This window comes from Schistocerca nitens, chromosome 6 (genome assembly GCF_023898315.1).
Source record: "Schistocerca nitens isolate TAMUIC-IGC-003100 chromosome 6, iqSchNite1.1, whole genome shotgun sequence".
NCBI classification, from domain to species: Eukaryota; Metazoa; Arthropoda; class Insecta; order Orthoptera; family Acrididae; genus Schistocerca; species Schistocerca nitens.
In genome coordinates, this window is record NC_064619.1 from 519,994,255 (window position 1) to 520,021,474 (window position 27,220).

The window sequence follows — 27,220 nt, forward strand, 5'->3', positions numbered from 1 at the left end:
AAACAAAATCAGATACATAACATCACTAGAAGGTAAAATGATCACACTTTAGGGCATTAAGTTAGGCAGGCCATAATGTCCTCTGACGTTCCATACTCTGACGATGTGGGCTTATAATTCATGGCGATGAGCCATTAAGCATTTGCATAGATACTATTTAAGAGTGCCGCAGTTTGAACAAGTATAAGTTCAAAATTTCACATGAACATATCGTCAGTTTATAGAGGGTGCATTGAAGATATGTCACACAAATGATGAAAAAAAAAAGAAAGTTGAAATTTACAGGGCGAATTAAACTTTGAAAAAATTCTTTTCATCTCTCTCTCTCTCTCTCTCTGCTTGTGTGTAGCTTTTCTAAGGACGTCTGGGTGCACACGAATATGACAACGCCTATAATTCGGGTCACTAACTTACGTTTTTATTTACTTTTGCCCTGCAGACTTCGCTTTTTATTTATTTCTGCAGACAAGATGGTAATGCAGTATCGTTCAGAGACCTTAGTTACTGAAGAACCTAAACGGCGAGGGAACCTACTTATTGATTAAATGCTACCTTACAGTCAGAATGTCCTTGGGATCCTTCATTATGCTGAAAGATGACCATACTTGTAGCCAAAAGAGTAATAATGATAACTCGTTTTCCAGGAAGATGATTTTTTAAGAAAACAGGAGCGCTTTAACCGATTGCTAGTCTCAGTACACTAACTTCTCCAGAACGGCTCAAATGGTTCAAATGGCTCTGAGCACTATGCGACTTAACTTCTGAGGTCATCAGTCGCCTAGAACTTAGAACTAATTAAACCCAACTAACCTAAGTACATCACACACATCCATGCCCGAGGCAGGATTCGAACCTGCGACCGTAGCGGTTGCTCGGTTCCAGACTGTAGCGCCTAGAACCGCACGGCCACTCCGGCCGGCTAACTTCTTCAGACGGAGATGCGATAAGGGATGTATATTTTTTCAGCGGTGGAGGTTACGGAATATCTTCACGCCATCACGCATGAAAGCGGCTTTTTAAACAAGTTGTCATCGGAATTATTGACCAATAAGTAATTGCCAATCTTCAAGCTTCATCGTCTGCATGTTTGTGGACCAGCTTGTGATGAAAAGTATAAAGCTATGCTCATGTAATAATGTCATACATCTATACACGTAACTACGATTCGTTTTTAATTAAATCCTTCCCGTACTTGTTGGAGCTGTAGTGACCTAATTATTAGAAAGTGCCTTGTGAGCATAGTAAGTGTAGTGTTGGCATCCAAATTCTTTTTTCTTTTTCACATAAAGCTACCATACTAGAATGAACGTTTTTTTAAAAACATGGATAACGATAGGAAACTAAACTAGCGTAATGTTTCTACCTGCATTTCGCCGCCTATCTTTCTGGCTATTTCTACTTCACCTACCCCAAATGTAACGAAATGACTTAAGAAATAACCGATGTTGGATCAGTTCAAACCTCGTGATGTACTACAGGCTGAAGCAGTGACGTGTAAACGGCTAACACGTGGGCACGAACTTCATTGTTAGCACACGAGACCGGCGGTGAAACGTATTGGCATTAATTCAGATAGAAGTGGAAGGCACATATATGTCACGGATGATTTTGTTAAACACAAGAGCTGTAACATCAGGGAAACTGCCTCGGCATTCTGTGACTAGCAGGTTTCGTTCTAGACCCGTGGGAGTGCCGCCGTGTGGCTCGCATGCAAAGTTTCAAGTATGGATCGCCTTAACAGATGGCACTTGTCTATACATCAACTGTAACGCTTTTCTTATGAGGTAACTAGCTTCTCCCTTATTCATATGAACTTTGAGTATAGGGACGAATAGGTATGCTGCATAACCATGGAACTTAACTGTGGAACCTTGTGACACACTACGTAACGCATGTTGTTTTAGTTATTCCACAACCCGGGGAATCACTCTACCAACTGAGTGAGCTATCTGTGCCCGTCTTACGTTAGATATACAGTGTCAAGCTGTGAGGAATGTAAGGATAGCACGTTTGATTGATCGCTGTGAGAACACATTCAGTCTGTGAGAGGAAGTTTCATTACAGAAGTGGATGCTGGCAGTTTGCAGCTTAGAGCCAATCATGAAGTGTGTACAGATGTCTTAAGTTGTGCGAGTTAGTTACTGAATTTTCTTTGTGACAGTCATCTGCTGCACTGGCCGCTTTTATTTCGTATTCTTCACTACTGCTCACTTCCTGCTGTTTAGCCATTTTCAAGTGTGTGGTGTAACCCGCCAAACGGTCGTATTTGAGTTTTACTCAAAACATACTTTGGTCATAAATTGTTAAAATACTGTGGTGTGGCCGGGCTTTAAATAAACAACTTGACATGAAGTGTTTCGTGAACAAGCTGTGATGAAGTTTCCTGTGTTCTGTTCGGCTTTTCAGGAAACGCCTGGTGTCTTCTGTTTATTTCAAACCCCACCCAACTCAATGTGTTTTAAGAGTGTGTTACTGGACAAATGAAACCATAGACCCGTGAACAAATTGGGTCACCTGACTAGGTGAATGCCTGCGCGGGCTGCTGTTAACGTCATTAAGTTTATTGGTGATGAGATGGGGAAAGGAACTATAAAGTTCAAATGGCTCTGAGCAATATGGGACTTAACATCTGAGGTCATCAGTCCCCTAGAACTTAGAACTAGTTAAACCTAACTAACCTAAGGACATCACACACATCCATGCTCGAGGCAGGATTCGAACCTGCGACCGTAGCAGTCGCGCGGTTCCGGACTGAAGCGCCTAGAACCGCTCGGCCACCACGGCCGGCTAAAGGAACTATAGTGCTGACGAGAAAGGTGACTGGAAGTACAAGCAAAATTTTAGTTTCTTAAAGACAGTCATTTTCGTCTATCTTCTTCTATATGTAAAATGGCAATGTCCCGACAAACTTAACTCACTGACTCATCATCGTCCAGCGCAAACCACTGAGGATAGAAATTTGAGATTTGCAGAGGGTGTAAGCGTAGTTTAACAAGGGATATTTCGATATTCAATTCCCAAGGGGGTGAAATATGGGATGAAAGGCTTTGTGAACGTACGTTTTTAAGGCAATTTTGAAGCTAGAACAATGAAAATTGGTATTTGCTTCCTTTGTCAGAAATGAAAAAGATACGAATTTTGGCATTTTTGGAAACTCAACCCGTAAGGGATGAAATAGTGGATGAAAGTTTTTTTGAAAATAAATCATTGTTAAAAAAAGAATTAAGTTATGTTGAAAGCTACATCAATGCAAATTTGTATTTGACATCGCGGTTTCAGTATTTTTGGAAATTCAACTCTAGGCGGGTGAAATAGGGATTCAGATTTTGTGGACATATTTAATTTCTGAAGCTAAATCTATGAAATTTTGTATTTGGCTTTTTAGAAATTAAAAGAAAATACGCATTTCATTGTTTTTGGAAATTCAACTCCTAAGGGGCGGAGGATGAAATTGGGCATGAAACGATTTATGAAAGTATTTAATTAGCATTTTTAAAGCTAAATCTTTGAAAACTGGTATTTGGTTTCTCGGTTAGAAGTGAACAAAGACGTTTTTCACTGTTTTTGAAAGTTCAACCCCGAAGGGCGTGAAATAGGGCCAGACTGATTCAATGCTTCATCATCGCCCAGCCAAAAACGCTGAGGATAGAAACCTGAAACTTGGAGAGGGTGTTCATCATAGACTGTAGGCATCGTTTAAGAAGAGATTGTTCGAAACTGCTCTCGTAAGGGGGTGAAATAACGGGTGAAAGCCTTTTTAAAAAATATCGCTATTAAGACAACTTTGATACTAGAACTACGAAAATTGGTATTTGATTTCCCAGTTAGAAATAAAAAATACATTTTTCATAATTTTTAGAAATTCAGCCACTAAAGAGATAAAATAGCGGTTAATTTTTTTTTGGAAATACATCATTATTACAGAACTGCTGAAGAATTTTTAAAGCTACATTTGAATTCTCGGTTAGAAATAACGAAAATACGCGTTTCATTGTTTTTGGAAGCACCTCCCTAAGGGAGTGAAATAGCAGATGAAAAGTTTTATGAAATTTTTTCATCATGAAATTATTTTCAAAGCTAAATCTATGAAAATTAGTATTTGGCTTCTCTGTTACTGTTTTTGAAAATTCAACCTTGAGCGGGTGAAATAGCGAATGAAAATTTTTAAGAAAACATTGCGTTGTATTTAAAACATTTAAAGATAAATATATGCAAATTAATTGTTAATTGTAATTATCCCACACGGAAAAAAGTCATTTGTTATCCGGCTGCCTATCTGTCTGTCGGTCTGTTAAGAGCCCTTTTTCTAATGTACGGTTAAATATATCAAGTTGAAATTTTGGCGGTGTAAAAACATTAAGCTCCTAAGTCATTCCAATCAAAAGAGACGGCAATTTATATGACATATTTTGATGCTGGCAAACTCACTCATCAAAGCGTATAGTGTACCTCCCGTTGATCTAGAATCATGAAATTTGGAAGAAACGAGGTTTCGCAGTGGAAGTAAAGAAAAAATCAGAAATTTTTTAATGCGTATTTATATCACACCAAAAATTATTTCTGTTTAATTTGTTTTACAAATTCAAAATTAAAGCATTCTCGAAAGTCTTGGAATCCCCTGACCCATATATTGCCACTATTAATGACGGTAACAGGAAAAAGTCGTCGACATTCTCGATTCCCGGGGTGGGTGAACTGCCTGCCTGTCTGTGTATCTGGAGCGCGAGTCCTACCCACACCTGGCGAGTTTTTTTCTATATCTATCGATTATCAACTTATAAAAGAAAAGTTAACCCTCTTGTAAAAGACTACCACGAACTTCATTTTGAGTGTACGTTGGAATAGTTTGCAAAACAAAGCAGCAATTGTAAAATTCTCTTTATGCTCTAAGGCCTATTCGTGACAGAGAATAACTACCGCTGCAGTGACTCTTGAGAACATGACAGTGAATGAAGATGAATACAGTAATCAATACACAGAAGACAGAGAGGGGTATATGTATGCTGATGCAAGTATCTCAATGCCATAGCTGTTTACAGAGACAGACATAATTGTAGGAAAAAGTATCCTATTGGGAATGAACTACTGCCTGTGAACTGCACTAGAAAATGAATAAAAAAGGAGGAAGGATCGACTCATTTATGTGGGAGATGTTTCGACCTTAGACCAGAAGCAGTAGTGGCAACTTAAAATGTTAGCTAAGGACTCCTCCAGAAAGACAAATGCATGACATAAATTTAGAAAGATGATTGTAGTGAAAACTTGTATTCCCTCTGCAAGTTTATCAAGATCGGAGACGATTTTATATTTGCTTCAGAATGACCTGTCATTATTTTATTTCGACTTAAAAACTTGTAAATCTACATCTATCTGCATCTACATCTACATGGATACTCTGCAAATCACAGTTAAGTGCCTGGCAGAGGGTTCATCGAACCACCTTCACAATTCTCTATTATTCCAATCTCGTATAGCGCGCGGAAAGAATGAACACCTATATCTTTCCGTACGAGTTCTGATTTCCCTTATTTTATCTTGGTGATCGTTCCTCCCTATGTAAGGTCGGTGTCAACAAAATATTTTCGCATTCGGAGGAGAAAGTTGGTGATTGGAATTTCATGAGAAGATTGCGTCGCAACGAAAAACGCCTCTCTTTTAATGATGTCCAGCCCAAATCCTGTATCATTTCTGTGACACTGTCTCCTATATTTCACGATAATACAAAACGTACTGCCTTTCTTTGAACATTTTCGATGTACTCCGTCAGTGTAGGCAGTCTCCTCAGTAAACCTGTTACATTTTGTAAGTGTCCTGCCAATAAAACGCAGTCTTTGGTTAGCCTTCTCCACAACATTTTCTGTGTGTTCCTTCCAATTTAAGTTGTTCGTTATTGTAATACCTAGGTATTTAGTTGAATTTACGGCTTTTAGATTAGACTGATTTTTCGTGTAACCGAAGTTTAACGAGTTCCTTTTAGCACTCATGTGGATGACCTCACACTTTTCGTTATTTAGGGTCAACTGCCACTTTTCGCACGATTCAGATATCTTTTCTAAATCGTTTTGAAGTTTGTGTTGGTCTTCTGATGACTTTATTAGTCGATAAACGCAGGCGTCATCTGCAAACAACCGAAGACGGCTGCTCAGATTGTCTCCCAAATCTTTTATATCGATAAGGAAAAGCAGAGGGCGTATAACACTACCCTGGGGAACGTCAGCAATCACTTCTGTTTTACTCGATGACTTTCCGTCAATTACTACGAACTGTTACCTCTTTGACAGGAAATCACAAATCCAGTAACATAACTGAGACGATATTCCATAAGCAGGCAATTTCACTATGAGCCGCTTGTGTGGTACAGTGTCAAAAGCCTTCCGGAAATCCAGTAATACGGAATCGATCTGAAATCCCTTGTCAATAGCACTCAACACTTCATGTGAATAAAGAGATAGTTCTGTTTCACAGGAACGATGTTTTCTAAACCCATGTTGACTGTGTGTCAATAGACCGTTTTCTTCGGGGTAATTCATAATGTTCGAACACAATATATGTTCTAAAATCCTGCTGCATATCTACGTTAACTATATGGGCCTGTAATTTAATGGATTGCTCCTACTACCTTTCTTGAATATTGGTGTGACCTGTGGAACTTTCCAGTGTTTGGGTACGGATCTTTCGTCGAGCGAACGGTTGTATATGATTGTTAACTATGGAGCTAATGCATCAGCATACTCCGAAAGGAACCTAATTGGTATAGAGTCTGGACCAGAAGACGTGCTTTTATTAAGTGATTTAAGTTCCTTCACTTTACTCTGAGGATATTTACTTCTACGTTACTCATGTTGGCAGCTGTTATCGATTCGAATTCTGGAATATTTACTTCGTCTTCTTTTGTGAAGGCATTTCGGAAGGCTGTGTTTAGTAACTCTGCTTTGGCAGCACTGTCTTCGATAGTATCTCCATTGCTATCGTGCAGAGAAGGCACTGATTGTGCCTTGCCGCTAACATACTTCACATACGACCAGAATCTCTTTGGATTTTCTGCCAGGTTTCGAGACAAAGTTTCGTTGTGGACACTGTTATAGGCTCTCGCATTGAACTCCAGGCTAAATTTCGAGCTTCTATAAAAGATTGCCAATCTTACGGATTTTACGTCAGTTTAAATTTGGCATGTTTGTTTCCTTGTTTCTACAACAATGTTCTAACCTGTTTTGTGTACCAAAGAGGATCAGCTCCGTCGCTTGTTAATTTATTTGGTGTAAATCTCTCAATTGCTGCCGATACTATTTCTTTGAACTTAAGCCACATTTGGTCTACACTTATATTATTAATTAATAATTAATAGAACAGAAATTATCGTTAATCCACAGGAAAAAAAAAACACTTGCCTTTTAATGTCACTTCCCACTCGGATTAGACGTTACATGTATTGAACATTATTAAACACTTTTGTATTTACTTTTTCTCTAAGTTGCTATTAATACGTTGCTACGAGTGTCACTATATGTTGTTTTGTGAACAAGGCTTTCATACTGCAGACGACAAGATGGAATACTTTTCAGATAGATGAACATACCACACAATATAAGAATTTGTAGTTGAATGTTCGATTTCTGAGCTACATGTGTTGTACAGCAATTTATGGCCTAAAGTGCACTACTGTAAAGTAAACAGCGTATACATTTTTAAATGCAAACTCGACGAATGGGTTCTTTTAAATGCCAGGCATAATAATGAGTCTCAAGTAGCGATGTGAGACAGACAGGTGTGAAATTATCAAATTTTGTAACCTCACAATATCGTCTAAGCCGTCTGAGAAAGATTTAGTCCCCGTGTGCGTGTCAAGAACACGGGCAAGGTGCAGCGGCGTAGCTGCGTGGCAGCGCGGCGGAAAACGCGGTCTGCAGCGATCGAGCCGGCAGCGCTGCATTGTCGTTAGCCAAATTACGTACCACTTGCTACAAAAATCAGGCGGGCCGCGGCGGCTGCGGTGCGGTTTCTGTCTCGCCATTCTCGCGAACGCCTAATCCAAATATGTCCGTTTGACGGTTTAAACTGTGCCTTCACTTGAAAATGTCTGCACGGTCAAAACTGTGCCCTAGTAAAAAGTACTACATAAAAGGATATTCTGTTGCAAGTAATGACACGCATTGTGGCAGATTATCGCCATTCAGAAAATTTGTTTTGGCCGTGGACCCCGTTGCAACTAAGATGTTGCAGAAATCCGGAAGAAAGCCCAGTGTGTGTGCCGTTGGTGCCTGCGCCTCCACCGAGCGAAGTGGCGCAGTGGTTCGACACTGGACTCGCATTCGGGAGGACGACGGTTCAATCCCGCGTCCGGCCATCCTCATTTAGGTTTTCCGTGATTTCCCTAAATCGCTCCATGCAAATGCCGGGATGGTTCCTTTGAAAGGGCACGGCCGACTTCCTTCCCCATCCTTCCCTAATCCGATGAGACCGAGGACCTCGCTGTCTGGTCTCCTTCCCCAAACAACCCAACCCTGCGCCTCCTTCATTCTGTGACAGCAGTGTGCCTGCTGTGTTGCAGATACCGCTGTCGGAGCAGCGCGGCACCGCGGGTCTGGGCAGCGACGCTCCGCCCCCGCCGCCTTCTGGAGACGCCGCCGCCGCGCGCCGTTCTCAGCGCTGGAAGAAGGCGAAGCAGCGGTACGAGGCACTCAGCTAATGCTGCCGCCAACGCCCGCGCCGTCGTTCGCGGAACAGACGTGATGGGGTTTGAATGTTGGTTCTGCGCATCTCACTCCCGTGCCTCATGAGATGTAGTATGTTTCAACTTCCCGTCTAATTGCATTTTTAGTTTGTTTTCACGTCGTTGTGTGTACGAAGACTTTTTCACACCACAAAAGCGATGAAAATGACCCCACTATATTCAGATTTTCTTGAAAGATGATTCCACACACTAGGAGAGATACAACACCGAATGAATTTTGTCGAACGTCCCGCTCCCTCTTGTCTTCGAAGGAGGAGCAGTTTTCACCTGGAGTCATGACAGACTTGTGAGTAAGTAATGGAGTTTATAAATTGTAGAAACGTTGCACGAAGGGGAATAACGAATAAATCGCATTCAAGAAGAGAGTGGCGTCTTAAGACTGTAGGATTTACTGTGCGAGTAACTAATCAATTATCCTGGAATCAACTGGCGATGTGTAACTAGATTATGATTGGAAAGAATACATATTTAATCACAGTTAACGCGTTCTCCCAGCAAACTGCTTTGTTCTTTCTTGAAAACGTTTGATGTTGCAAAATATGGCAAGATAGAACGAGGAATGTTGGAAAAACAGAACACTGATGATGGTATTCATGATCCAAGGAGCCATTTCACAATAAATAAAATAACATTCAGATTGTTATTGTAAATTTGTTAACTGTGAAGATACATATAATAAATTATTTCCTGTGAATGGTGTATTGTTTTATTTTCTGTTTTTCTTTCTTTCGACATGTGACCCCATGATATCAAACAGAAATGTCCTTTTCTTTAAGCCTGGACAATTATGAGTTTCTTAACAGATATAACTTTTCTTTTTTTCGGAAACTGCGAAGACTCTGATATTTCTGTCTATTCACCATGTCAACTGGCGAGGGCCATCCACGAGTACCACAGCGCTGCATGGATCACTGTGAAGAGTCAGACTACAGAATGTGTGTAGCTACAGTCTGCCATGTGCTATATGTGACGCCGGTGATTATACGTCGAAATAATTGTTTCTGGGAGGCGAGACACTCTTGAGTCAAATTTCCCCACTTCGTTACCGTCACTTGGCGGAAACATTTGTGAAGTAGTCTGAGCGGTGACTGCTGTCAAGATGTTCCCTCAAAACTACTTTTGCGCATCTTAGAACGCTATAGATCGTTTGAAATCCAAAGCAAGCTCATTTTCTGTCTATTGACTACACAAGATGTACCAGATTTATAGCTATTATAGGAACGTTGTTAATCTGTCGTGAAGCTACGCGAAGCCGGAATAAAATGATTACGAACGTTAAATGTGATCACAAGCACTATCACTAGGGCAGTGACCTTCCGACGTGTATAATGGTCAAGAAATGACCTGTTCGGACATCGTGTTTGACAAACGACGCACTTTATTTGTTCTCTGAGCGAAAGGCATGCTGACATTCAAGTTACTGTGTAACGTGCCATCCTGAACGAGGTCATTAGGGAAGAAACTGTAGGTTTGTTTTGGAGGGGGCGGAGCCGAAATCGGTCGTGGCTTGTTGAACCAACTACCTTGGTGTTCACCTGGTATGATTTAGGAGTCCGCCCCCAGGTTGCTGAGTGGTCAGCGCGACAGTGTGTCAATCCTAAGGGCCCGGGTTCGATTCCCAGCTGGGTCGGACATTTTCTCCGCCCAGGGACTGGGTGCTGCGTTGTCCTCATCATTATCATTTCATCCCCATCGACGCGCAAGTCGCCGAAGTGGCGTCAAATCGAAAGACTACCCGACGGGAGGCCCTTGTCACACGACCTGCTACGATTTAGGAATTGGACCGGGCTCATGCTGAATACATATCCATTGTTTTCGTCAATAGTTTACCTCAATTAGTATCTTTAAGACAAAAAGTATTTGGCCTTTAGTGACATACTCTGAATTAGGCACTTCTTTCGTGTGGAAAACTGTTTTCAGATGCTCTTCTTTTACAAACTGCAGGGGCTAAGTTAATACGTATTTACGTAGCGTTAGTTTGGTAGCAGAATAAAGGAATGAGTGTTGTGAATGATTATTAAAAAAAGAAAACGAAATGGACAGAAATGGGCGCTACGGGATTTCATCGTTGACAGGAACGCCAGGAGCCCTGGAAAGAAAGGTACTCCTCAATTAACAACGCAGCCGTGAAAAATAATTTCCTATAGAAGCCCGCAAAATTACTTTTAGATGAGTGGAAATTAATAATTTGTGTGTTTGACTGAAATGTATGTAGTGTGAATCGAATCGTAAGTTAGAGGGGGAAAACGTGAAGGCAATAGGGAAATAAAGGTGGCTGCATCAAGATACGAAGGTGCAGTACTGCTGCAGATACAGGAAATTTGATCCGTTTAGGGAAATGTATTGAAGTTTTGCACTAAACTGTACGCGGAAGTGCCGCTATATTGTGTAGCGACAAAAGATACCCCTCCAACTTTATCCTTATCCTAAATACGATATAAATGCAAAAAATGAATGATTCTTCCATTGTGACGCCATCTCATTTGTTACTGTAGCATCGTATAGCATTATACAGCTATAACACCACATGAGCTGAAGTCACAGACCATGTTTTCGCGACAAAATAGAACGAAGTTCGCGTTTAACTGTTAGAACACCGTCAGTGAGAAACTAAGCGTTTTAACATGTCTAGTACAACAGTGGACGACACAGCTTTGGCAGAAACAAGACAAGCTGTATATAGTTCACATAAAACTATCAACACGAAAAACTGATTGCGCTATTTGAGACAGAATAATAAACGAAAATCGCTGTATGGATAAAAACAAATAAACTGTGTCATGCTGAAGGCGGAAATTCTCTCCAATATTTTCTGCAACAGGGAAAATAAGAAGAGGTACTGCATGCAAAAAATAAAGGCTTCTCCAGTTTAAGACAAACTTTCTGCACGTGAGATCATCATTTGAATCATTCTTTCTTAAAATCAGCACTCACCTTGAAGGTTTTGCTGTGGTATCCTGCTGCCACCGTATCAGCCTCGAGACGACGGAGTTCTGTGGAGCCGCAGCGCGTTATATAGCGCTGGCACTTCCTCATCCGTGTCTCCATAGGCCACGTAATTTTCCGAACTTCTGCACTGGTGTGCTGGGACGCAACGGTTCTTCCTGGATACCAACTGGTCCGACTTTGAACGCCAAGCTGTTAATCCCCGTGATCTGAAACTTCCACCTGCACCGATTTGATTGCCTTTAACTTGAGGAGACGAGTATTAGTGTGCACTGATTGAAGCTGTAATTAATTATTTTCACCACGAATGACTTTGACGGTTATTGTAATCCTTGGAATAGAAACATTTCCGAAGTCATTCGAGGAACATAACAGAACTATTTATGTTAAAGAACGAGGAAAATTGAAGACCTTTGCAGAAAAGAGAACGCCCGTACGTATATTAAGAGGTGAGGTGGAAAGCCAGTGCTAAACAACGGATGGCTGGAAGGTGGAAAAAGTATATAGAAATGCCACTTAAGAGAAACAAGGCACTGTAGAAGAGGAGGAAGAAATAGATTCACATGAAATGAGAAAAATATACTGAGAAGAATCTGACAGAGCACTGAAAGACGTAAGTCGAGGCTAAGCTCCTGGAGCAGATGTATTGTTTTGGTATCTTCGGGAAGACAAAACTATTTCACCTGGTATGTAACTTATGTGAGACAGGCGAAATACTCTCGGACTTCAACAATAATGTAATAAATATATTTCCAAACAAGGCAGGTGCTGCAGATGTGAATGCTACCAATCTATCAGTTTAATAAGTCATGGTTGCAAAATGTTGGCACGAATTATTTAAGGGTATACGGAACGCCCTATGCTTACAATGTTAAATTGAGCTAAAAGTTAGGAACATTTTCTCATTTGTTATTTGGACGATACTCTTGATTTTTTCACAGAACGCAGAGATATGTTCTGCTTTTATGCTGAATTATTAATTTTGAAAAAATAATGTATAGTTTTTCAGATATTTTATTTTTTGTAAATGTTAAAAAAAGTTATACATTTTAACAAGTATTTTAAAATTTACATCCATTAATACAAAATAATTCCACATATCTTTTAATTCAGATATATTAGAAGGTCTTAAGGAACAACTACAGAAAATTTCATCTTTCTACTATAAATAGGCCCTGAGAAAATGTACCTTATACACAAAAAAACTAAAGTTACGGGAAATTAGCTTCAAAGTTTTTACTTCAGTACAAGCCTGCTCCATAGCTTGTATCATCAGAATCGTCCAACAGCTTCCTCTTGATGGCTCTGCTATGCTGTCTAGACATCTTTGAATACACTTTTATGGCATTATCTGAAGACCTGAGCCGTTCCTTGTCCAAACAAAGCATAGCTGCGGCAGTTCGTAGTCCTACACAGAGCCCCAACTTCTGCAGAACTTTGCACTTTGTTATATTGCCCTGATTGAATGATGAAACAGCATCATAAACGCCAAAGTGAAGTGTATTTATACCAACAAACACGGTTTTAGGTAGTCTATTCCATATCACATGGTTCACACACTCATTTGGATTTTGAGTCCGGCCATGAAGACATTTCTTTAGTAGACTAATATCTGCGAGGTCTCGGAATATTGGTTTTATTTCATCCATTATGGCAGGTGGCAGGTGATGAGGGTGATTGTATTGTTTCTTAGTTACCTTGCCTCTGTTGTACTTGCACCAACTATCGTCTCCATTTGGACATAGCCCATGTTGGGGATTCTCATTGTTTCAAGCTGAATGAAAAAACAGAGCCCAGACTGCCCTTCTCATTAATTCTGCATCTGCTGTATTCTGTCTTATTGCTTGACCATAGCACTTCTGAATATGATCTATTGTAGCACCTGTCAGTCTATTTTTCCCATCTAAAGTTTTTCCATCGCTCAATTTCTTGCCTTTCATACTAGCCTTGAGCCGTCGAAGTCTTGATCCCATCCTTTTCTGAACATGGCCAACACTCCAGTTTGGAAATTTTCACATCGTTACCATAGGGTCTCAGTTCTTCAATTTCTTTGAAAGCCTTTGAGTCACCATCTCCAAGATAATTTATGTATCTAACGTTGTACCATTTTACTGAGCGTTGATAAATACTTCTTATACCAGCAACTTCCATACCACCACTTGACCCATAGTAATTTGCCATGCACTCCACTTCATGTTTATTTTTCATTTTCTCCTTGCATCTGCAATGCTTGGAAAGTATTGCCACATCAACTAACTTACCAGTGTCCACACTTGTAGCTGTTACTACACCATTCAGAGATGTGTGGCCTCTCTTCTGCCAGCTTCCATCAAAAGCTATGGACAAGTCTCTGCTATTATTATTTTCAACAACTGCTTCCTCAACAGCATCTTTCATGTTTTCTTGTGCCACATCTTCTACAGCAGAGTCTATTGCAATTATATGTTTGTTAAATTTTGAAGGTGGAGGAGGGAGGTTCATCACACCACACAACATGGCACCTGCAGCCCCGCCCTTTCCTATACACCGTAATCCATAAACCAGTCTAATGTTTATATCGTATAGTTTACCTGTATCTGCAGTAACATGTGAGGAATTGAAGGAAGTAACATTGTGTTTGCAATAACTACACATCAACTCTAATTCACAAGCAAGTCCTACATGTAAGTTTGTTTTCAATGAAACACCACATTTTCCACATTGTTTGCAGCACACATTGTTCTCCAAAACGTTTGATAATAAAGAGACGTTAATTACCTCATATTTTTTAGTCCCAGCATTTAGTTTCTTGTAATCTTCTTCAATTCCAGCTAGTTTTCTTCCGGTGTAGTGGCAGCAGCATCACTCAATGTATCACTACCAGTGTTGAGGTTAGTCGCTACTGGGACATCAGATACTAATGAAGATGAATCAGACGAATTTTTAGTACACTTTACTTTCTTGCGTCAATGTACACGCTTTGTAAATACCTTCAGACTAGGTCTTGGCATGTTGAAGGAAAGAAAACTCAATGACTTCTCCACATACGACTTTCACAACAATGACATGGATGTACTCACAAAGGAGACAATACAAATGGTGCAGAATCTATTGTCAACTGTCTAGCAGTGTAGCCAACAGAAAAGCTAACTCTCTTGTGCTCAATTATATCTCTGGCAAGGCTGTCTATATCAGGTATATTTCGCGTCTCATATACAAGGTGCGGAACATTGTGTGTCGAAATTATTTTAAAAAATTATTTAAAATAGTTCTATTCACGTCATCCAAATATTTTATACATGGTATTAAACGGGAGAGTCTAAATTTTTCGAAAATGCATTTACCCAAAAAACGATTTTTTCATCGAAAAACTCATTCCGTATACCCTTAAAGAAGAATGGAAAAAGCCGACGCCGGTGAACACAAGTTTGGGAACACGTGAGGCATTATCATCTCTACGACATTTCTTAGAAGATAGACTTTAAGAGAAGTGGATAGTGTTTTGAAAGAATGTTGTAAGATGGAAATCAACAGAAGTAAAACAAGGGTGATGCAATGTAATCAAATTAAATCGGGCGTCGCTGAGGGAGTTAGATTCGAAAATGAGATTCTAAAAGTTGCAGATAAGTTTTGTTATTTTGTAAAAATGCTGTCTTTTTCTGAGAAACATAAATTTACTAACATCGAATATAAATTTAAATTAAATGTTCGTATGTTGGGAGAGGCTTTGTGCGGGAGTGAAACGTGGACGATAAATAGTTCGTACAATGATAAAATATAACTTATGGTGCTACAATACAATGTTGAAGATAAGATCCCAAGATGGAATAACTAATGAGGAGGTACTGAGTCGCATTGGGGAGAAGTGAAATTTATAGCACAATTTGACTAAAATAAAAGATCGTTTGATAGGACGCTTGCTGAAGCATCACTGAATCGCAAATTGCTAATGGAGGAAAATGGGACGTTGACAAAATTTGTATAAGGAAACCAAGGTATGACTACACTAAACTACTTTAGACATATGCAAGTGGCAGAACTTAGGCGGAGATGAAGAGACTTGTGCAAGATAAAGTAGTGTGGAGAGCTGCATGAAACCTTTCTCCTACTAAATACAGCAGCAGCAGCAACAACAACAACAACAACAGCAGTAGCAGCAGCGGCAGCAGCAGAAGAGCGATTGGGTGATTATTATGTGTTTTGACCACTGTCGTACAGTATGCTCCTACCGAGAAAGGTGCTCAGCGATTAAGACACTAGACCTCAGATTCAGGAGCAGGAGGATTCAATCCCCCGTCCGGTCATTTAGATATCAATTTTCTGTGATTTCTCTAAATCTGTTAAGGCGAATGGTGTGCTGATTTTGCTCTGTCTGTGACGACTTTGTTGCTGTGGGACATTGGGGTTTAATCGACCGTCCACTCTATCCTACGTATTCTCTCTCTCTCTCTCTCTCTCTCTCTCTCTCTCTCTTCTCAGCGATCACAGGCCCTGTAGACCATGCGCTGCATCAACGATCTGCTTCCACCGCCTTCTATCTCTCGCAGCCTCTCTCCACCCTGCGGAAATTCCTAATGCTACGATGTCCTTCTCTGTCATCTTTCCACCTTGTACGAGGTCGGCCCAATGGTCATGTTGCCTAGAGAGTTCCTTCAAATGCTTTCTTGGTGATTCTGTTGTTTTCCATTCTGGCCACATGTCCAGCCCATTGCAGTCTCCTACTTTTTAATTTCTGGATATAGTGGGTTGCTTCATAAACTGATAAATTTCATTGTTCTTTCGAATTCTCCATACGCCGTTCTCCAACACAGGTCCCCACATTTTTCTCGTTACTTTTCTTTCAAAAGCATTCAGTTTCTCTCTTTCATTCTTTGTAAGCGTCCAGCTTTCTGAACCGTACAGTACTATGGGGCAGATAATAGTGTTGTATATCTTCATCTTTGTGGTGATTGACAAAGCTTTACTTTTGAGTGGGTTGTTTAGTGAGTACAGACATCTTGACCCTAAGGCTATTTTTTCATTTATATCCATTGTTGTGATATGTTTACTGTTGTAACGTGATACAAGGTATTTCAACTGGAGAACTTTTCTGAATTTAGAATGTTGGTCAATTTCAAAGTAAGGATTTGGGTTTATGACTTGACCTATTTCCATATATTCGGTTTTCTCTTGGTTAATCAAAAGCCCGAATTTGGTAGCACTGTGCCTGAGAGATCTGTACATGTCTTTCAGTTCTTCTTCAGTTTCACTCAGCAACACTATATCATCTGCATAAGCCAGGAGTTTTACTTCACTGTGTTCGAATCGGAGACCATTGTCTAGATGTAAATTACTCTCCCGAACCACTTTCTATAATGCAAGGTTGAAGAGGACACATGAAAGAACGACTCCCTGTCGTAAGCCTGTTTTAATTGGAAAGTTGGGGGATATGGATACTCTGAACTTCACTGCTGTCTGGGAGCCCAGTTGTATCATCATAATGATTTTACTGGGTATACTAAAATCTCGTAAGGTGTTGTAGAGGCTACTTCTGTGGATGTTGTCGTAGGCTCGCTGGAAGTCAATGAAGAGACAGTGGATGTTTTTGTTAAATTCCCAGTATTTCTCAAAGATCTGTCGTACAGTAAACAAATTATCAGTTGTGGAGCGGTTTGTTCAAAATCCAGCCTGATAATCTTGAATAATGTTTTCCGCGTAAGGTTTAAGTTTTTCCAGAATGGTGATTGACAGGATTTTGTATGTTATGTTCAGCAAACTGATTCCTCTGTAATTTCCACAATCCATTCTGTTTCCTTTCTTGTGTATGGGACAAATTATTGCAGTTTTCCAATCTTCAGGCAGCGTTTCAGTTTTCCAGATCATTGTGATAAGGTTATAAGTTTCTTTGTGTAGTTTGCTTCCGCCTCTTTTAACATCTCTGCTGATATCTGGTCCTCGCCTGATGTGTTGTTGTTTTTGAGCCTTTGAATGGAGTGGATCACTTCCTGTTCTGTGATTCTACATTCGTCATTATTAATGCTGTCACTCTCAGACATTGCATAATTGAAGGTTATGTGCGGATCAGTGCAATTTAACATTTCTGAGAAATACTCTTTCCATCTTTCTAGGATACCATCCAGCTGCGTTAGAATATTTTGATTTTTATCTTTTATGAATAGGTTTTCACTTTGATAACCTCTCTTACTTTGTATTGTATTACATTAATGTTCGGGATTAAGGGTAATAATGGCAAAAGAATAGATGTGAAAAACCACAGATCAGAATTCCAAAAATCTGTTCGTCGCATGTGACAGTAATCTTTTCCAAGCTCCATTACAGTGACATTCCTTTGAACGAGATTTGGGGTACATCAGTCATGTGAAACAGCTGTTGATCTCTTCATGATTGCTACAGTTGCAGCCCATGAACGCAAGCAAATTGGAAAGGCCACATTTCTAGATTTCGTAACTGTTCCACATATAAACTCAAAAGGTAAGTACGATGATAGATATTGTCTTTCTAAAGAAAGGGCGGATGGAACTTAGTAGATAGTTGGGAAAGCGGTATCGTCGAACTTACTGCACAGATGATATGATCATTAATGATCGCAGTACACACAAGCACCTGGACGAAGACTGAAAAAAAATTAACAGCTAACTGACTACTGTTGTATTAAATTGCATATACAGGGTGATCCAGTGATAGTTTAGTGACCGGGCCAAATATCTCACGAAATAAGCATCAAACGAAAAAACTACAAAGAACGAAACTAGTCTAGTGTGAAGGGGGAAACCAGATGGGGCTATGGTAGGCCCGCTAGATGGCACTGCCATAGGTCAAACGGATATCAACTGCGTTTTTTTTAAATATGAACCCCCATTTTAATTACATATTCGTGTAGTATGTAAAGAAATATGAATGTTTTAGTTGGACCAGTTTTTTTGCTTTGCGATAGATGGCGCTGTAATAGTCACAAACGTATAAGTACGTGGTATCACGTAACATTCCGCCAGTGCGGACAGAATTTGCTTCGTGATACATTACCCATGTTAAAATGGACCATTTACCAAATGCGGAAAAGTTCGATATCGTGTTGATGCATGGCTATTGTGATCCAAATGCCCAACGGGCGTGTGCTATGTATGCTGCTCGGTATCCTGGACGACATCATCCAAGCGCCTGGACTGTTCGCCGGATAGTTACGTTACTTAAGGAAAAAAGAAATGTTCAGCCACATGTGAAACGTCAGCCACGACCTGCAACAAATGATGATGCCCAAGTAGGTGTTTTAGCTGCTGTCGCGGCTAATCCTCACATCAGTAGCAGACAAATTGCGCGAGAATCGCGAATCTCAAAAACGTCGGTGCTGAGAATGCTACATCAACATCTATTGCACCCGTACCATATTTCTATGCTGCAGGAATTGCATGGCAACGACTTTGAACATCATGTACAGTTCTGCCACTGGGCACAAGAGAAATTACGGGACGATGACAGATTTTTTGCACGCATTCTATTTAGCGACGAAGTGTGTGAGACGTCGTGGTCTCCTGACCTTCATTGCTGACATATTCCGCCCTCACAATCATATTCCGCACATCAAGACGCTTCATTTGAACCCAAACTCAATAAGATAAAGTCAATGTTGTATGAATTCATGTAAACGATATGCAATTAACAAGTAAGCGTACCATGGTTGAAATACTCGAGGTTGGTGTACACACATCTTTCCAGACACGATGGTCACAGAAGCTTTTAGTTTGGGAGAGAAACCGCACAACAGAACGCCGGTCCCTTCAGAGGACGACCCAGCCTATGTCGGCCGGTGACCGCCCATGTAGCGGACAGCGTGGGTCCAAGTGAAAGGGGGGAACAACCCCGTGTTCGGCTTAAAAGCAAATTCCGCTACATTGTGTGGGATCGGCCAGCCTATGCATTCTTTACACATAGCATGCAGTTTCAGAGATTTTCACAGGGAGACAGCAAACGCCAAACGCCAATGCTACAGGTTTCCGGATTGGTCGCCTTAAACGAAACGTCATTCTCCTGTTTTAGAAGAGCAATGCTGATTGGCAGACGATATTTCTGACGCCTTGAGCTGAAGGAATAATGGCATGGAGATGCGCCGTTCCGTTATCGCTCTTGGAGCGAGGAACAAGTCTCTCCTCAGTACTTCACTGGGAGAGCACCTCTGTCAAGAGCAAATCGAAGTGCTACTCTGTATTGAGTCCTTGTGATTAAGCATTGTTCACTGTGTTGGCCGACACACTTATTGTGCGGTGTGAATGGACAGAGTTATAGTTAAATGCCTGTGAGCGAATTTTGAGTGGCATCGCGGTGGACTGGTTATCTGACCGGTGTACCACGTCAATTGTTACACTAGGGGTGAATAGGAATCCTTGACTTCATCAACGCATAGGGAGAGTTTGATTGGCGGATGTCAATCCAGATAGAACAAGAGTTATTTTATTTGTCAGCAGCGAGCGGCGCAGACAGCAGTCATCGCAGCTTATGGTATTGTGCCTACAGCTATTGCGAGCCCCATATTTCCTCCATAACAGTACACTTCACTGCATTTCACACGCGACAGACTCGACCGTACCTAGCAACATTCTAAAGGATAATTATTCAAGTTGAGTAGGCGCACCTCTCAGCTATTCTGCCAAGTCAACAACCATCGTACACTTTGTATAGAAATTTCATTAGCGAATCCTATCCTTGAAAGGTAACTTCACATTCCGAAAAGAACCAGGATATAACTTGTTCAATTCATAACTAAAAGTGCCATTGTGATTTCTCAGAATTTTTGCAAAATAAATAAAAACTTTCGTTAGTTTCAGTTTTTCTTACACTAACTAGCACTACTCCAGTACCCAAGTATCCCACTAGTTACGTAAGAAATTTTGTGAATTTTTGTGTCATTTCCTTACAGCGGACGACTCCAGAAGATATTTATTGCTGAAAGTTTTTCCTTTAGAACGTTAGGAGCGTCTGTCTGACTTCTGTAGTAGTGTGTGGGTGGAAATTGCATCTTGCAGGAGCCACAGGGTAAAGGGTACATCTCAGATTAATCCGTTGCGCAGAATAACAGATCAACCCCACATCTTTGAAGCGTCATTCACCAACAACGGTAACGTAAACCGGCATAATATGCAATAGTGGTCAACGGAAAATCCACGATGGCTGCGACAAGTATAACATCAGTGAACTTGGCGGGTTAATGTATGGTGCGGTATTATGGGAGGAAGGATAATTGGCCCCCATTTTATCGATGGCAATCTAAATGGTGCAGTGTATGCTGATTTCCTACGTAATTTTCTAACGATGTTACTACAAGATGTTTCACTGCATGACAGTGTCGTCGTAACTGCCGTCTGCTTCACGTCTGCTGTGCAGCGAGCTACCTTAATTTAAGTATTAACTGTATTTTTCTTACTTGTCACTTCTTCTTCCGTGTGTTTTTGCTTTTAGGAAGCTTTAATTGTCGAGTGCTATTAATAGTTCCATAGATTTCGTGTTTGTTTTGAATACAGTCAGAGGGAGTCCCTTTAGTCAACCATAGTGCCAGTAGTGCTAGTGTTTGTTTTCAATAAAGTCCAGAGACAGGTAGTGCTATTTTCATAGTTTTCTACAAGAAGTGGCTAGCAACCACAGTTTAGTCAATAAACAGCCGCCTTTAGTGAATTAGCAGTCTAGTTAAAGGTTGATTAACTCTCTTCAGTAAATTGATTCCTTAGGATGGATAGGATGTGTGACTGATGTGTACGGGCGCAGGAGGAGCTGGCCACTGTTCGCGAACAGCTGAGCGTGTTGATGGCCGCGGTCAACCGTCTTCCGACTGCTGCCTCGGAGTGTAGCGGCAGTGGGGAGTCTGGTGCGTCGCAAGGTACACCCCAGGTGTTACATGCTTCACCCACTGTCCCTGCTGTCGAGACATCTTCGCGGGTACCGGGCGCGGTTGGGCCACCCTCTCCCCAAGGGGAGTGGCGGGTTCAGCGGCGTTCGCGGCGCACGAGGCGGATGGTCAATGTGGAGGCTGGCCGTGTGGCATCGCCTGCTCTGCCTGTGAGTGGACATGTGGCTGCTCCTTCAGCAAGGTCCGAGCAGGCACACGGGGGGAGGGGTTTATTAGTTATTGGGAGCTCCAACGTTAGGCGGGTGATGGAGCCCCTTAGGGAAATAGCGGGAAGGTCGGGGAAGAAGGCCAGTGTTCACTCTGTCTGCTTGCCGGGGGCTCTCATGCGAGATGTGGAGGAGGCCCTGCCGGCGGCGATAGAGAGCACTGGGTGCACCCGACTGCAAATTGTTGCTCATGTCGGCACCAATGACTCCTGCCGTCTGGGTTCAGAGGTCATCCTCAGTTCGTACAGGCGGTTGGCGGAATTGGTGAAGGCGGAAAGCCTCGCTCGCGGGGTGGAATCAGAACTAACTATTTGTAGTGTCGTTCCCAGAACCGATCGCGGTCCTCTGGTTTGGAGCCGAGTGGAAGGCTTAAACCAGAGGCTCAGACGATTCTGCGGAGATCTGGGGTGCAAATTTCTCGACCTCCGCTATCGGGTGGAGAAATGTAGGGTCCCCCTGAATAGGTCAAGCGTGCACTACACGGCGGAAGCGGCTACAAGGGTAGCGGAGTACGTGTAGAGTGCACATGGGGGTTTTTTAGGTTAGAGAATCCCCTCCCTAGGCCCGACAAGACGCCTTCTGAGACGCGGCAAGGTAGGAGTAGGCAAAATGCAACAGGGAATAACAATATTATTGTGCTAATAGTAAACTGCAGGAGCGTCTATAGAAAGGTCCCAGAACTGCTCTCATTAATAAACGCTCACAACGCCCATATAGTACTAGGGACAGAAAGTTGGCTGAAACCAGACGTAAACAGTAATGAAATCCTAAACTCAGATTGGAATGTATACTGCAGAGACAGGCTGGACAGTGGAGGGGGAGGCGTGTTTATAGCGATAAGAAGTGTAATAGTATCGAAGGAAATTGACGGAGATCCGAAATGTGAAATGATTTGGGTGAAGCTCACGGGTAAAGCAGGCTCAGACATGGTAATTGGATGTCTCCATAGGTCCCCTGGCTCAGCAGCTGTTGTGGCTGAGCACCTGAAGGATAATTTGGAAAATATTTCGAGTAGATTTCCCCACCATGTTATAGTTCTGGGTGGAGATTTTAATTTGCCGGATATAGACTGGGAGACTCAAACGTTCATAACAGGTGGCAGGGACAAAGAATCCAGTGAAATTTTTTTAAGTGCTTTATCTGAAAACTACCTTCAGCAGTTAAACAGAGAACCGACTCGTGGCGATAACATATTAGACCTTCTGGTGACAAACAGACCCGAACTATTTGAAACAGTTAAAGCAGAACAGGGAATCAGCGATCATAAAGCGGTTACGGCATCGATGATTTCAGCCGTAAATAGAAATATTAAAAAGGGTAGGAAGATTTTTCTGTTTAGAAAAAGTGACAAAAAGCAGATTTCAGAGTACCTGTTGGCTCAACACAAAAGTTTTGTCTCAAGTTCAGATAGTGTTGAGGATCAGTGGACAAAGTTCAAAACCATCGTACATTATGCGTTAGGTGAGTATGTGCCAAGCAAGATCGTAAGAGATGGAAAAGAGCCACCGTGGTACAACAACCGAGTTAGAAAACAGCTGCGGAAGCAAAGGGAACTTCACAGCAAACATAAACATAGCCAAAGCCTTGCAGACAAACAAAAATTACGCGAAGCGAAATGTAGTGTGAGGAGGGCTATGCGAGAGGCGTTCAATGAATTCGAAAGTAAAGTTCTATGTACTGACTTGGCAGAAAATCCTAAGAAATTTTGGTCTTATGTCAAAGCGGTAGGTGGATCAAAACAAAATGTCCAGACACTCTGTGACCAAAATGGTACTGAAACAGAGGATGACAGACTAAAGGCCGAAATACTAAATGTCTTTTTCCAAAGTTGTTTCACAGAGGAAGACTGCACTGTAGTTCCTTCTCTAGATTGTCGCACAGATGACAAAATGGTAGATATCGAAATAGACGACAGAGGGATAGAGAAACAATTAAAATCGCTCAAAAGAGGAAAGGCCGCTGGACCTGATGGGATACCAGTTTGATTTTACACAGAGTACGCGAAGGAACTTGCCTCCCTTCTTGCAGCGGTGTACCGTAGGTCTCTAGAAGAGCGTAGCGTTCCAAAGGATTGGAAAAGGGCACAGGTCATCCCCGTTTTCAAGAAGGGACGTCGAACAGATGTGCAGAACTATAGACCTATATCTCTAACGTCGATCAGTTGTAGAATTTTGAAACACGTATTGTGTTCAAGTATAATGACTTTTCTGGAGACTAGAAATCTACTCTGTAGGAATCAGCATGGGTTTCGAAAAAGACGATCGTGTGAAACCCAGCTCGCGCTATTCGTCCACGAGACTCAGAGACCCATGGACACGGATTCCCAGGTAGATGTCGTGTTTCTTGACTTCCGCAAGGCGTTCGATACAGTTCCCCACAGTAGTTTAATGAACAAAGTAAGAGCATATGGACTATCAGACCAATTGTGTGATTGAATTGAAGAGTTCCTAGATAACAGAACGCAGCATGTCATTCTCAATGGAGAGAAGTCTTCCGAAGTAAGAGTGATTTCAGGTGTGGCGCAGGGGAGTGTCATAGGACCGTTGCTATCCACAATATACATAAATGACCTTGTGGATGACATCGGAAGTTCACTGAGGCTTTTTGCAGATGATGCTGTGGTGTATCGAGAGGTTGTAACAATGGAAAATTGTACTGAAATGCAGGAGGATCTGCAGCGAATTGACGCATGGTGCAGGGAATGGCAATTGAATCTCAATGTAGACAAGTGTAATGTGCTGCGAATACACAGAAAGATAGATCCTTTATCATTTAGCTACAAAATAGCAGGTCAGCAACTGGAAGCAGTTAATACCATAAATTATCTGGGAGGACGTATTAGGAGTGATTTAAAATGGAATGATCATATAATGTTGATCGTCGGTAAAGCAGATGCCAGACTGAGATTCATTGGAAGAATCCTAAGGAAATGCAATTGGAAAACAAAGGAAGATGGTTACAGTACGATTGTTCGCCCACTGCTTGAATACTGCTCACCAGTGTGGGATCCGTACCAGATAGGGTTGATAAAAGATATAGAGAAGATCCAACGGAGAGCAGCGCGCTTCGTTACAGGATCATTTAGTAATCGCGAAAGCGTTACGGAGATGATAGATAAACTCCAGTGGAAGACTCTGCAGGAGAGACGCTCAGTAGCTCGGTAGGGGCTTTTGTCAAAGTTTCGAGAACATACCTTCACCGAAGAGTCAAGCAGTATATTGCTCCCTCCAACGTATACCTCGCGAAGAGACCATGAGGATAAAATCAGAGAGATTAGAGCCCACACAGAGGCATACCGACTATCCTTCTTTCCACGAACAATACGAGACTGGAATAGAAGGGAGAACCGATCGAGGTACTCAAGGTACCCTCCGCCACACACCGTCAGGTGGCTTGCGGAGTATGGATGTAGATGTAGATGTAGACAGAATGGCGATGTACTTCCAACATGATGGATGTCCGGCACATAGCTCGCATGCGCTTGAAGCGGTATTGAATAGCATATTTCATGACAGGTGGATTGGTCGTCAAAGCACCATACCATGACCTGCACGTTCACCGGATCTGACGTTCCCGGATTTCTTTCTGTGGGGAAAGTTGAAGGATATTTGCTATCGTGATCCACCGACAACGCCTGACAACATGCGTCAGCGCATTGTCAATGCATGTACGATCATTACGGAAGGCGAACTACTCGCTGTTGAGAGGAATGTCGTTATACGTATTGCCAAATGCACTGAGGTTGACGAACATCATTTTGAGCATTTATTGCATTAATGTCGTATTTACAGTTAATCACGCTGTAACAGCATGCGTTCTCAGAAATGATAAGTTCACAAAGGTACATGTAGCACATTGGAATAACCGAAATAAAATGTTCAAACGTACCTATGTTGTGTATTTTAATTTAAAAAACCTACCTGTTACCAACTGTTCGTCTAAAATTGTGAGCCATATGTTTGTGACTATTACAGCGCTATCTGTAACTAAGCGAAAAAAGTGGTCCAACTAAGACATTCATATTTCTTTACGTACTACACGAATATGTAATAAAAAATGGGGGTTCCTATTAAAAAAAACGCTATTGATATCCGTTTGACCTATGGCAGCGCCATCTAGCGGGCCAACCACAGCGCCATGTGGTCTCCCCCTTCAAGCTAGACAAGTTTCGTTCTTTGTAGTTTTTTCGTTTGACGCTTATTTCGTGAGATATTTGGCCCGGTCAGGATCAATGGACCACTCTGTATACGACGCAGAAAATCCTTGAGCGGTAGGCGTTTGAATTTATTACTGAAGGTTATTTTTATGCGTCAGTGATTGTAAGCAACAGAAAATTTTATTATGTAAAGATTTAAACACAAGAATGATATTGCGACACGAAAATGGTCAAGCGATACTTCTTGGTTTTATTTCTGCAACAATTTTCTGAACAAATAAAGTTAAAAATTAAGATAAGGTAAGGTAAAGCTGTGCTCAACCTCAATGTTTTCTCTTCTGCTATGCGATCCGTGCACCCAATAATTTCCAGACGACATATTTGTTTACAGAATATGACAGTATACATGTGATGTGTTACGACAGTGAAAGGAACCTGTGACCATTGGAGATACTCTATTTTACTTATTTTTTGTTTACCGTTAGATAAAGGTTTAATATTTGTCAAAAGAAACCGAAAGCCATGTTCTGAAATAGTGTTTTGTTTCTTCACTAGACAGTGCCACAAGTTCCTCCAAAATATCGTAACACAACATACACACACAAATGTCATACTAACAAATGTAAATCCACCTGATGATGGAGGTTTAAACCTTCGAAACGCGTCGTGGAGATAAATAAACAGTGACTCGTAACAGTAAACTTGTTGTTTCATTTAATCTCAAAGACCTTTTTAACTTAGCAGTGTTTTATTAAGTATGGCCCTGCAGCTTAACGTAGACTTAGAAAGCGGTGAAACATGGATTTTCCACATATACATGTCGTTAGCAGAAGTGCAATAAGCAATGAGTGAATTCCTAAGGGCCAACTGATAAATAAATCCAGAACCTTTAGATTGATAGTCTGACACCCGCAGAGGCAACAAGCCACACAATGTAAAGCTTTATGATTAAAAAATAATGAAAGATACGTTCTTACAATCAAATTATTTGTAAATATTTGAATTCAAGATCTAAATCTCAAGATGCATAGCCGAGGTTGAGCAGTTTATGTTTTCAGTAGTGAGTTTTCAGCTTTTGTAAATCCCTGCATTGGCTTGGTATCGTTCATTAGAATGTGAGTACAAATTTCTCGACATCGCAGTAAGAAGACTGTGTTATCGGGTCAAAGGTACTTTTATTGTACGGCATAGTTCTCTTTCAGGTGAGTAGACTTTATGCTCCCCCTTTTTTTTGCGATGAATATATTTCTACCAGTGAAACGCAACTTTGTGATCTATTGCCCCGATAAAAAATGATTTATTTTCTT

General features: G+C 41.3%; 2 protein-coding genes across 3 annotated transcripts in view; one reads left to right on the top strand and one right to left on the bottom strand.

The window, feature by feature from the left end:
* LOC126263007 (angiogenic factor with G patch and FHA domains 1) overlaps positions 1 to 9,425 on the top strand; it is a 291,119-nt gene extending 281,694 nt beyond the window's left edge. For both annotated transcript variants that reach the window (XM_049959971.1, XM_049959969.1), the window contains exon 9: positions 8,549 to 9,425. In XM_049959971.1, coding sequence (XP_049815928.1) covers positions 8,549 to 8,686 — 138 coding nt within the window. In that variant the 3' untranslated portion in view covers positions 8,687 to 9,425. The remainder of the gene's footprint in view (positions 1 to 8,548) is intronic.
* LOC126263009 (uncharacterized) overlaps positions 1 to 11,756 on the bottom strand; it is a 29,474-nt gene extending 17,718 nt beyond the window's left edge. Inside the window, exon 1 of the mRNA XM_049959973.1 lies at positions 11,666 to 11,756. The gene's annotated coding sequence lies outside the window, so the exon portion shown is untranslated. The remainder of the gene's footprint in view (positions 1 to 11,665) is intronic.
* Positions 11,757 to 27,220: the final 15,464 nt, after the last annotated feature.